This window comes from Octopus bimaculoides, chromosome 6 (genome assembly GCF_046866305.1).
Source record: "Octopus bimaculoides isolate indiv1 chromosome 6, ASM4686630v1, whole genome shotgun sequence".
NCBI classification, from domain to species: Eukaryota; Metazoa; Mollusca; class Cephalopoda; order Octopoda; family Octopodidae; genus Octopus; species Octopus bimaculoides.
This window is the reverse complement of record NC_142933.1, coordinates 33,548,615-33,562,524: the sequence shown is the minus strand read 5'-3', so window position 1 is coordinate 33,562,524 and position 13,910 is coordinate 33,548,615. Positions and strand designations below refer to the sequence as shown.

The 13,910-nt window shown below is 37.1% G+C and overlaps 1 protein-coding gene across 5 annotated transcripts in view; it reads right to left on the bottom strand.

Annotated features, from left to right (window-relative positions):
* LOC106875502 (uncharacterized) overlaps positions 1-12,762 on the bottom strand; it is a 65,203-nt gene extending 52,441 nt beyond the window's left edge. For 4 of the 5 annotated variants that reach the window (XM_052968925.2, XM_014923677.3, XM_014923678.3 and 1 more), the window contains exon 1: positions 12,565-12,762. In XM_052968925.2, coding sequence (XP_052824885.1) covers positions 12,565-12,694 — 130 coding nt within the window. In that variant the 5' untranslated portion in view covers positions 12,695-12,762. The remainder of the gene's footprint in view (positions 1-12,564) is intronic. The other variant, XM_014923675.3, reaches the window with a different exon arrangement.
* Between the last annotated feature and the right edge of the window lie 1,148 nt (positions 12,763-13,910).

Here is a 13,910-nt window from a genome sequence, read left to right as displayed (position 1 = left end):
GCTGAATTATTGCCAGAGTACCCACTGTCCTATTAACTCACCCATCCATCTCCCTCGTATTTGTTTGTTAATTTGTTTCATGATCATGTAAGCATGGGTTGGGTAAATGCATATCATCAAAGCAATGATTTGCAGTTGAGTGTTCTTCTTGTCACTAGCATTTACCTGTTTTGCAAGTAAGCGATTTTATATTCCACTTGTCTCTGGAAACATCCACACACATACATATATATATGCATACATGTGTGTGTGTGTGTGTGTGCGTGTCTGTGTGTGTGCGTGCATGTGTGTTTTGGTTTATGTATTCATATATACTCATAATAAGCATAGAAAATGAAATTGGTAAATTTAAGCTTTATATAACATATATGCATAAGGACAGGAGTGGCTGTGTGGTAAGAAGCTTGCTTCCAAACCACATGGTTCCAGGTTCAGTCCCACTGCATGGCATTTTGGGCAAGTGTCTTCTGCAATAGCTTCGGACCAATCAAAGCTATCTGAGGGGATTTGGTAGATGGAAACTGATTGAAGTCCATCATATATATATGTATCAATATATATACACACACACACACATATATATATATATATATATATATATATATATATATATATATATATATATATATATATATATAATCAAAACAAAAAGTGGAACAGGAATATAACAAGCAACAACAACACATTCGGACAGGAAAAAACAAGGACAGGTCATTCGGAGCTTTCAGTCATCAATCGCGAAGCAGATCGTCTTTACAGTTTTGGCCAGTTACTCTCGATGCTGCTCTAATCTGGTTGGCCCTGAGGAAATCTAAGAGCACTAGATTATTTGGAAGACAGCAAGTGAATGTATATGAAAACAAGGATGAAATAAAACAGAGAAATGGTACACAATTACAAATACAAACAACAGGACATTAACAACAGGTGTCTTTTGACTATATACATATATATATATATATATATATATATATATATATATATATATATATATATACATGTATATATGTATGTATTTGTGTGTCTGTGTTTGTCCCCACCACCATCATCATAACTGAGGTTGGTGTGTTTATACCCCCATAACTTAGCGGTTTGGCAAAAGACACAGATAGAATGAGTACTATGCTTGCAAAGAATAAGTCCTGGCATTGATTTGTTAGACTAAAGGCAATGCTCCAGCATGGCTGCAGTCAAATGAATGAAACAAGTAAAAGAATAAAACAAAAAATAAAAGAATGCATTTCTCTAAATCAATTGTCATAATTACATAATTGGCTCTAGGATTTTCAGAAAATCAACCAACTACCTCACACATTACAAATACAATCTGTAAGTGGAACAGTAAAAATATGCAAGAATTTTGTCAAGTTTAAAATGTGACATTATTTTTGCTATTTATATCCCAAAGATAAAGCTTGTATCTTTGTTAAAAACCAGCTCTTTCCTCAGAGAAAAAATTTAGATAATCAAAAACAAGAGAACATACATACATATAAAGAGATATGATATAAAGTCTCCCACCTAGGCACAAACTTGGGGAACAACAATAAAATGAACTAAGATCATATAGACGTATTCATAGATTGCAAGCTTTTCAATGATTCCTTCTTCATCAGAACACAAGAAACATTCCAGAATTGTTAAGTAAAGTTGACGATTTTTATTTCTTTTTGTTGTTTCACTATTTTTCAAATTAAGGTTATGTAAGAAAACAAAGACTATATATTTATCGGGGTTAATACTGATAATATCAGGAGTATGTATGTAATAGCATTGCCTCTAAGGAAGTGAAATTTTATCTAAAGCTTTTTGAGGAACCTCTCAGGGTTATTGGATACAGCTGGAGCAATTGACATTTACTTAAGAAAGTCTGAGCCTTACAGGATTACAAGGAAAGGGTCTATTTTTTAATGTTATTGTTTAGTATCAGAGTTACGCTATTCCAGCAGATCTGTGATCAAATTCCAATCAGATGGTCATATCATGGTACAAGCTAAGAGAACCTATTCTCTCTATCAACTCTTGTGCACCAGAGTTCAGTCTTGACCATAAGACTCCTCTTCACTTTATAAATGTCCTAAAAATCTTGCATTGCCTTGGCCTTGTTATCTTATTTTATTTAACACACACACACATATCTTCTTTTATTCTTTTACTGGTTTCAGTCATTTGACTGTGGCCATGCTGGAGCACTGCCTTAAAGGGTTTTAGTCAAAGAAATCAACCCCAGGACTTATTCTTTGTAAGCCTAGTGCTTGTTTTCTTTTTTCTTTTGCCGAACCGCTAAGTTAGGCGGTGGGGACAAACAGAGACAGGCAGAACACACACATACATACATGAAGACAGGGAAAGCCCCCGGCCCATCAGGAATCACTGCAGAGATGCTCAAAATATCTGGCAGTGTTGGCTACAGCCTAGTCACCCGTATTACGAACCAGGTGATACACGAAGGAGTCATACCCAATGACTGGTGTAGCAGCACCATAGTAAACTGCTACAAAGGTAAAGGTGACGCTTTAGATACTAATAATTACAGAGGCATCAAGCTGTTAGATCAGGTTATGAAAGTTATGGAGAGGGTCATAGCCCAACGAATTAGGGAGCGAATCAATTTAGATGAGATGCAGTTTGGGTTTGTGCCAGGTAAAAGCACCACTGATGCCATATATTTCTAGTAAGACAGTTGCAGGAGAAATATCTAGCCAAGGATAAACCTCTGTACCTGGCCTTCGTTGACATGGAGAAAGCCTTTGACAGGGTCCCCCGATCCCTTATCTGGTGGTCAATGAGGAAACTTGGGATAGAAGAATGGTTAGTGAGAGCTGTGCGAGCCATGTACAGAGATGCTGTCAGTAAGGTGAAGATTGGAAATGAGTACAGTAATGAATTCCGGGTAGAGGTAGGGGTCCACCAAGGTTCCGTCCTCAGCCCCCTCCTATTTATCATAGTCCTCCAGGCAATCACAGAGAAATTCAAGACAGGTTGCCCCTGGGAGCTCCTCTATGCTGATGACCTTGCACTAATTGCGCAGTCACTATCAGAACTTGAGGAGAAGTTTAAGGTGTGGAAGCAAGGACTAGAATTGAAGGGCCTTAGAGTCAACCTAGCTAAAACCAAAATCCTAATAAGTAGGAAGGTAGATAAAACACAAACCCCTTCAGGTAGATGGCCCTGCTCAGTATGCAGTAAAGGAGTAGGTAGTAACTCTATAAGATGTACCCGGTGCAAGCTATGGACACATAAGAGGTGCAGCAATATCGAAGGCAGATTAACTACAAAGTTAGTTTTTGTATGTGGCAGACGTTCAGGTGCAATAAACACTGTAAACAAACAGGAAACAACTTCTATCTCATTCCAGGGAGAAAAACTAGAGGTAGTTGATAGCTTCCGCTATCTGGGTGACCAAGTTAGTAGTGGGGGTGGGTGCGCTGAAAGTGTAACTGCTAGAATAAGAATAGCCTGGGCAAAGTTTAGAGAGCTCTTACCTCTGCTGGCGACAAAGGGACTCTCACTCAGAGTAAAAGGCAGACTGTATGACGCATGTGTACGAACAGCCATGCTACATGGCAGTGAAACATGGGCTGTGACTGCTGAGGACATGCGTAAGCTCGCAAGGAATGAAGCCAGTATGCTCCGCTGGATGTGTAATGTAAATGTGCATACCCGTCAGAGTGTAAGTATCTTGAGAGAAAAGCTGAACATAAGAAGCATCAGTAGTGGTGTGCAAGAGAGATGATTGCGCTGGTTTGGACATGTGGTGAGAATGAATGAGGATAGCTTCGTGAAAAAGTGCCACTCCCTAACAGTTGAGGGAATCCGTGGAAGAGGTATGCCCAGGAAGACCTGGGCTGAGGTGGTGAGACAAGACCTTCGAACATTGGGCCTCACCGAGGCGATGACTACTGACCGAGACCTTTGGAAATGTGCTGTGCGTGACAAGACCCAGCAAGCCAAGTGAGATCGTTGCCAGGGCCCCTGGACTGGCTCTTGTGCGGGTGGCACATAAGATGTACCATCCTGAGCGTGACCGTTGCCAGTACCGCCTGACTGGCCTTGTAGGGTTTTCGAGCGAGATCGTTGCCAGTGCCCCTGGACTGGCTCTTGTGCGGGTGGCACATAAAAGACACCATTTCGAGCGTGGCCGTTTTCGTGCGGGTGACACATAAAAGCACCCACTACACTCTCTGAGTGGTTGGCGTTAGGAAGGGCATCCAGCTGTAGAAACTCTGCCAAATTAGATTGGAGCCTGGTGTAACCATCCGGTTGCATCAGTCCTCAGTCAAATCGTCCAACCCATGCTAGCATGGAAAGCGGACGTTAAACGATGATGATGATGATGATGATGATATACAATCGTATATATATATATATATATTTATACATATATATATATATATATATATATATATATCATCATCATCATCATCATCGTTTAACGTCCGCTTTCCATGCTAGCATGGGTTGGACGATTTGACTGAGGACTGGTGAAACCGGATGGCAACACCAGGCTCCAGTCTGATTTGGCAGAGTTTCTACAGCTGGATGCCCTTCCTAACGCCAACCACTCAGAGAGTGTAGTGGGTGCTTTTACGTGTCACCCGCACGAAAACGGCCACGCTCGAAATGGTGTCTTTTATGTGCCACCCGCACAAGCCAGTCCAGGGGCACTGGCAACGATCTCGCTCGAAAATCCTACAGGAGCCAGTCAGGCGGTACTGGCAACGGCCACGCTCAAAATGGTGCATCTCATGTGCCACCCGCACAAGAACCAGTCCAGGGGCACTGGCAACGATCTTACTTGGCTTGCCGGGTCTTCTCACGCACAGCCCATTTCCAAAGGTCTCGGTCCGTAGTCATCGCCTCGGTGAGGCCCAATGTACGAAGGTCTTGCCTCACCACCTCAGCCCAGGTCTTCCTGGGCCTACCTCTTCCACGGGTTCCCTCAACTGTCAGGGTGTTGCACTTTTTCACGCAGCTATCCTCCTCCATTCTCACCACATGTCCATACCAGCGCAATCGTCTCTCTTGCACGCCACAACTGATGCTAGTATATATTGTCATTGTCTAGTAAAAGAGTGTGGGTCTGTTTTTGTGTGTGTGTGTGTGTATGTATGCGTGTGTGTCTGTGTGCGTGTGAGTGTGTCAGTGGGAAGGGGAGGGAAGAAGAAGATTCTATTTACAGTTTACAGTTGGCCAGTTCCTGCTGTGACAAATTCTTGGTATTCTTTGGTGTCATTGTCCAGTGGTAGAGAGAGTGCGTGTGTGTGTGTGTGTGTGCGTGCGTGCGTGTGTGTGTGTGCATGCGTGCGTGTGTGTCTGAAAGGGGTGTAAAATGGAAGGAAGGAATTGTGATGATATCTATACAGCTGGTTAGTTCAAATTAAGTTAGGAGAGAAATATGAGAACCTAGGTAACTGGGTTCAATTCTTGTTGGTACAAAAATGTCCCACTATCTGGGTTTCTTGCCGTTTTTTTAGGGGGCTGTCTAGATGGGTTGTGATCTGCATGTTTCAGCCATTCAGTTTTGGTAATATATATATATATATATATATATATATATATATATATATATATATATATACAAATATATATATATATATATACAAATATATATATATATATACATGTATATATATATATATGTATATATATATATATATATATATATAAAAGAAAAAGGAGATTGGGAAGTTAATAAATGTTTATTATACATAACAAATCAATCATCATCCCTTACAGCTGTTTCAATTAATACTCAATGAATTAATCAAATTCTAAATTCATATGCCCTGAGCTTAATACCTTCAGAGAGAAAAATATATACCTTTGGATGTTTTATATATGTATTTATTGACTCATTATAGCAGACTAAATGATCTTGTTTATTTTCTTGTATTTACTTGTGCTCGGGCAAGGGGTTTGCAGATTGGTTGGAGATAAGATAGGTATTGAACCGGTATTTCCTTGGATGACAACATCCCTTTATGAAGCTAACATAACCTCTAATTGAATATATATATATATATATACATATATATATATATATATATATATATATATATATATATATATATATATATATATATATATATATATGTATGTATATACATACATATATATATTTATTTATATAAGGGCATTACTATACAATAATGCCCTTATATAAATAAATATATATATTTTGGGAATAAATGATGGATTTTTTCCCTTATGAGGTTTTTTTCACGCTAGCTACTTGATAAATTCTTGTAAAAGAGTTCATCCTATTATTGAATTTATATATATATACATATATACATATATACTTACGAAATTGGTGACACTGGCGTTCGGTCATATAAAAACAAATAGTAAATGAGTATATGCATATATACGTACAGGTATGTGCATACCTACATCCACCTGTATGTATAGATGCATATCTGGGTACAGGACATTGCAAACAAAACGTAGACAAGAAAATAATGATAATCAGAGTACAGAAAACACACAAGCCACATAAAGAACATTTTCCTTCATCAGCTACTCCCGTTTTAACACCAGCGTTTCGAAGAGCTGGGTAGGACGCATCGTTAAAACGGCTCTTCCCCTGGATTGCAAATTTAATTTGTATACACAAATTGAACCTGTGCCATGGAGGAATGTAGTGGCGGACAAAAAAACAAGACAGGAAAACAAACGGAAAAGGCTATACGGGAAAAATTATGTGTGTATGAACACTGTGAGGCACGAACTTGAAAGTGGGGACGAAGTAAGTTCGTGTGTTTGCTCGGCGATAGCCAAGGAAGAAAAGGATTATTGACCGGAAGCATGTGACCATGCCGGTGTAAGGGAGAGAGAGAGAGAGAGAGTGGTAGAGGGAGAAATAAAGGGAGGAAGTAGAAGAATAGGTGAGCAACGAGAGGAAAAGAGGAAGAGAGGAAGTATGAGGGGGGCTCTTTCTCTATCATTTTTTGCCCCTCTCGTTCTTCCTCTGTTTACTACTACGTATCTCTCTTTACCCCTCTCGTTCTTCCTCTGTTACTACTACGTATCTCTTTTTCCCCCCTCAAACAAAACTAAGTAACATCAACGTCAAATCTGAGTGAAATCTGTAGAAATTGGTAAACTTTTGGCTGAAAATGAGTTGCAGACAGCTTGATTGGGTAAGCCCATTAGGAATTGGTTTATCGATTTTTTCAACTCATCAGTTTTTTTTTTGTTTTTGGAGAGCTTAAAGCATTCAAAGATCCCATGAGTCCTAAGTAACGCCGACATCAAGTTTGAACAAAATACATCAAAATTGGTAAAAGTTATGGTTGAAAATGGGGTGTAGCCAATTTTATTGGGAAATCCTTATAGAATTTCCTTATAGGAATTGGTTTATTGATTTTTTTTGGTCCTGATTAAATGGAAAACCCCATAAGGAATCAGCTTAATGATTTTTCACCTAAATAGGACTTAACCGAACACAATATTGTTGATCCAAAAACATCTATATTTATACTTTAAAGTTGGTTTTCACACCCAACCAAGTTCTGCAGAATCAGTGTCATGATGGGAGTGCATGGGTTGGGAGTTTGATCGGCATAGGTGATCAGGTTGCACATGCCAGCCCTTTGAAAACACTACCCCCATCTTCTAACCCCACTTTGCCCATGGGTTGGGAACCCTTCCAACAAGGAAAATAGAATGCCCAAAAGGGCTCCCGATCCTCTGTGTCGGAAGCGGTTATGTTCAGATCACAACTAAGTCCTAAGTGTATATATGTATGTATATATGGGCAACACACACACACACACATATATATGTACACCTATTGCATACATGTTTTTTGTACACACACATGTTTGTGCGTGTGTCTGTTGCCTGTATATAAAAAAAGCACTTTTTTTCCTCCATGGAAAAAAACAACAACAAAAATCCTAACAAAAGCTTACTCGTTGCTAGAAGGGGACTTAACTCCTGTTTGTAAACAATGGTGATTTCTCCGACTTGAAAATTGTTAAAAGTTTTGGTTGAAAATTTATTTTTACTGCTATTCGCTGGTGCCTCTGGGGAAAATAAGTTGACGAAAATACAGCTAGGGTCATGACGAATGTCCTAAAACTGGAGCGACATGTGTGCTAATTTGTGGACATGATAAATTACATTCATGTAAACACACACACACACACATCCTGCCTTTTATATATATCACAGGATAATTTCATCAACTGGATCTCTTGGATTTCAGCTGTGTAGAACTCTGCCATATATTTCTCTGTACTGGATTACTATGTGATATGATAGCCTGGTCCACTAAAAGACCTTTCTATGATTGCCACAGGATTCTATGAATCCATGTATTGCACTACAAATTTATATATGTGTACACACATGCGCGCGCACACACACACACAAACACAGAGACGCAGCATGGGATTTTGTCAGTGAACAGGTAGCGGTCTCAAAGTGCTGAAAATATTTTGACAAATTAAATTTAAATGTTGAAGTGAATTTAACAGTTTTTGTTTGTTTTTAAATGGCTTATAAACACCTTCCATGCTGCAATTGTTTTTGTTTCAGTACACGATCTCAGATCAGGTCACTTGCTATGCAAGTACATCTCCGTAATATATATATATAATCATCATCATCATCATCATTGCTTAATGTACACCTTCTATGCTGACTTGGGTGTATGATACTTGAACAGGCATATTTATGAAATACACCATGTATCTTAAAACAATCTTTCAGGATCTGTTTATGCATTATATATATTTTTTAAAAACAGGGTTGCTGGACAGTAAAAAAATATGAAAATTGTGGAAAAAAACGTGAAGAAAGTTGGTGCAAAAAAGGTGCAGAATGAGGCTTGGTGGCACACAATGTGTAAAAAAAACTCTACTTCTACACACACAGTAAAAGAGAAAGAATCATAAAGACAGAGGAGGAGGAGAAAGTAGAGCGGGAGTAAATAAAAATATTTATGGGAGGAGTTATGCAAATGAAAATTTGGTTTACTTAATTGTAAACGATAATAAATATTTTTCTTTTGAAAATATGTATTCATTTCATCAATCTGTATAAGCAATAAGATATCTAATAAAAGTTTAATTTAAAATTATTATATGTATGTATGAATGAATATTTTCTGATATTACCCAAAATGGAAAAGTATACTTCCAGTGTATGATGGGTAATACACTAAGCTCTGATGAAGCTATAAGATGATACACAAGCACTCAGCCTATGAGTGCATTGCATCTTATAGTAGAAACATCTCTAAGCTAATGATGTTTATTACATAATTACTTGTTTCCTTGTTATTTATGTAAATTTTTATGTAAATTATTACACTCAACTTGACTGACACATCCTTCTGAAGCATATATGCATATTGAGTTCTAACAATAGGTTATTGATTTCCCATGCCTGTCATCTCTTATGTCCCTGCCCTAAGGCTTCACTTCAACACATGCCAACTTAATTTAATTTGTCCTTAGTCGAAAGCCACCTGTTGTAAATGTCCTGTTGTTTGCATTTGTATTTGTGTACCATTTCTCCGTTTCTTTTTTCTTTTTTCCGTCCTTGTTTTCGTATACATTCGCTGCTTTCTTCCAAGGAATCTAGGGCTCTTAACTTAGATTTTGCTTAGGATTGCCCAGATTGGAGCAGTCTCGAATATAACCAGCCAAAACTGCAAAGATAATCTGAAACTCAACTGAAGAAAGAAAACTCTGAATGACCCATCCTTGTTTTTTCTTGTCCCTCTTTTGTATCATCTAACTCTGGATGTTTTGCATTCTTGTCCCATTTTTTGTATTCTTTTATATATATATATATATATATATATATATATATGTATGTATATTAACATCTTCATCGCTTAATGTCTGTTTACCACACTGGTATGGGTTGGGCTGTTTCAAAGGAGCTGGCTAGCGAGAAAGCTGAGAGCTGGTCAGGCTCCAACTTTCTATTTTTACATGATTTCTATGGCTGGATGCCCTTCCTAATGCTAACCACTTTACAGAGTGTGCTGGGTGCATTTTACATGGCATTGGCATGGGTGGATTGTACATGGCACCACATGAGTGACTCTTACGTGGTACTGGCGCCTGTAAGACAAAAACCTCTGGGCTGTAGAGGGAGTAGGAGCATGGCCATGAAGAACATGCCTGTATGTAATAGACGGCCACAATTTTACTTAGCAATATATATGCGTGTGTGTGTGCATGTATGTATGTAAAGTTCCTTTCATTCCATGCCAACATAGGGGAATCACACACACAAATATATATAAAAAGAAATATATATATATATATACTGTTAGTACTCGATTATATATATATATATATATATATATATATATATATATACTGTTGGTACTCGATTTCACTATATGGTCGATTATTTTTGTTTTAACTTTACATCAAATTAATAGGTCCATGAAATTATTTCGAGTACATTGAAATATTCGTTATTTCACATACCATCACCGTTAATGTGTATTGAAAAACAAGTGACTTGAAACAACTACTGTCTCCATGTTAGGCCTAAAAACAGCAATTTAGAAGGGATGCGGTTTGTCAATAACATTGACCCTTTGGCATTTTATTTTATCGACCTCAAAGGGATGAAAGTCAAATATGACACTGGCACAATTTGAATTCAGAATGTAAAGAACTGTAAAAGATTCCAAAAAGCACATTTTCCGACGCTCTAACTATTCTGACAGTTCTCCGACTTAAGGTGACATGAAATAGTAATAATCATTATTGTTAGTTTCATTTTCCACTTTCTATTGTTTACGTTACTTCTCTAGCATCCTAATATTACAATTCCTTTCCATCATATACGTATATATGATAATCGAATTATTATCCTCATTTCAATACATAGCTCCTTAAATTTTGTTGGAGTATTTTGTTTCGTGTTAAAATAATATCATTAAAAACGCATCTCTCGATTTGTTATTATTTGTTGATTTACACGGTGACTTGTGGAACCTATCCCTTGTATAAACCGAAGGACAACTGTGTGTGTGTGTGTATTTCGTGGGCGCGTACATGTATGTAAGCATGTATTTGTGTGTATATATAATATATATATAGTATGTATGTATTATATGAAGCGACCAGCACGGTGATAGTCTCTGTTATTACCAGTTGGAATAGCTAACAACGTAAAGTAATAATAAATAGATCAAGCATTCCGTCCCATTATGGCTAGAATCAACTGGCTCTTCTCTCTGCAAAATCCAGCAACTGCCTTACTAATTTCGGCTTTGTTTATATCTGTATATAAACATTAAATATGCAAACACATTTGTGAGTGTGTGTGCGCGCGCGTTTGTACACACACGCATATATATGTATAATTATATATACATATATATGAATATGTAATAATGATTTTTATATATATATATATATATATATATATATATATATATATATATATATATGAATATGTAATATTTAATTATCATAAGAAAAAACGTATACGATTTGTGTATTGAACAGGCTTACACTTCAAAGTCACAAGAAACATACACGCACACAAACAACCGAGTGAATGTATGCATAAGCATTTTTCTTTTCTTCATAGCATACATTGGAATCTCCTACCGAATAGATCGAAGACCAGTGCATCTTCGAATTACAATAATGCACCACACACACACACCATCGCACTTGACATATAGGATGGATTGTTGACCGAAATCCAGATAAGAATACAAAATACTTTCATATACGTTCTTTATATTTAAAGAAAAATATCCGAAACCTCTCTTTCTCTCTCCGCACACACACAAACATATATGTATGTATATTAAATCAATGCACGGGCAGAGCAAAGCACGTTGCATAATTTCCTCGGCACAAAATGAAGGGTAAATTTATAAAGTAAGTTTAATTAATATTTAGCTAGTTGTTTTCATTCAAACCCACTTTCTGTAATTAAATCTAGATCACAACAATGACCTATGGTGCTGTGAGAAGGAAAATCTAAGATCTAAATACAACAGCAGCAGTAAGCCAACAAGGGAGCCTGTATGTGGTGATCTAATCTGCTAGAAATAGCAACGAAATATATCACAAATCAGACTACTGTCTTTAAAAAAATAAGTGTATTTAGTCTTTAATACAATTTATATTTGAATAAGAGACGTGATGGTTATGGTTGGGATATCTTTGATCACAGATTTGCTCGATCGGGATTGACTCAGTGGTTAAACAACAATAACAGGAGCATCAATATGTTAACTGATGATGATGGTGATGATGATGATCGATCATCATCATCATCATCATGATCAGCATCACAACATCGTTATCAACAGCTGTAACATCAGCATCATCATCAATAACAACAGTAGCAACTATATCATCATCATCATCATCATCAGAATTATCAAGATCCTCATCCTCATCAACATCACTATCATCATCAACAGCAACAGTAGCAGCTGTATCCGATATCAAATACTAAATGGCGCAGACGGTAATTTTTTTTTTTTTTTTTTGAGCAACACCACAAACAAAACAGTGTGACTAAAGAAATCCATGCAGGAAAGAGACATGCTTCTCTTACCAAAATATGTACATGACATTTTTTTCTTCTCTTCCTCTTCATCATCATGTCGTCTGCAATGTACCAACAGAGTCAGACCGACGGAGAATATGTAGAGAATAATGAATAAAGAGACTCGAATAGAAGCCATGATTATTATTGATCTAGCAACGGGACCCGTATGTTGCACACGGTGTTTAACAAAATAATGACTCTCGTGAAATAATTACACGTAAATGTACCAGGGTATCAGTATTTCTATTTTATTTTTACTTTTTCTCTCTCTTTTAATGATCCTTGTCTAAAGCATATTAATACTAACTAAATCATTATTTTATCTATCTCCTTCATCAACTTGTTTTTTAATATATTATAATGTTATTGATTTAAAACGAGATATGTTACTTATAAACGGTGTTTGATGAAATAATGTCCCTGTTAAAGTAAAAGACATGTACCGGGGCGTATTATTTTGTTAGTAGACGTTGTTGTCATGGTTCGATGATCAAGATCAACATGATCGTTATTATTATTGTTATTATTATTATTATTATTATTATTATTATTATTATTATTATTATTATTATTATTGAGTGAGAGAGCAGTGCATTCCATCAAAGTGACACTGGAGTAAAATATACGAATCACATTATACCCATCATGACTACCCGTCTGATAAGGGTACACCAGGCACATGCATCACAACTATATGTGTGCGACATGGTGATCTAATTTCAAGATAAACAGCGCATAACCTTGCAGGTGGGGCCCAGCTAGAATTTTTTTCAGGTCGAGTAGCCCCATCCCGTTCAAAAGGTCCCTGAATAAGATTTGTTTAAGGATGTTGAGCAAAACACCCATGTTTCCAAATGTGAGTTATTATTATTATTATTATTATTATTATTATTATTATTATTATTATTATTATTATTATTATTATTATTATTCCATGGGATCCCAGAAGGGATTGAGCGGCAAAAGTGGGTTTGGACACATGAAGGGTGAAGAGAAGTAGAAAACCGAGTGGATCGCAGATGCCTGAGTAGTGAAGCTACAAAGCGAATTAGATCCGAGGAATAGAAGTCGTTGTAATAACGACAGAAATGCAAAAGGGAGGAAACAGCACAACTGTGGATCATGAGCTGAAGTGTGTTCGTTAGTGAAGTGCAACTCAACTAAGTGACTCTTTTCTGGATGAAATCTAGGATCTCTTTGTAAGTAGTAGTAGTAGTAGTAGCAGCAGTGTCGTTTCAGAAAGGCTTCACTAGAGTCTCAGCAGTTGTTGGGAGCTGAGATATCTTCTGGCCCTAATCGAATGGATTGGTCTTTGGTATGCGGTCCTAGCTATGTTAATGATGTACTTTCGG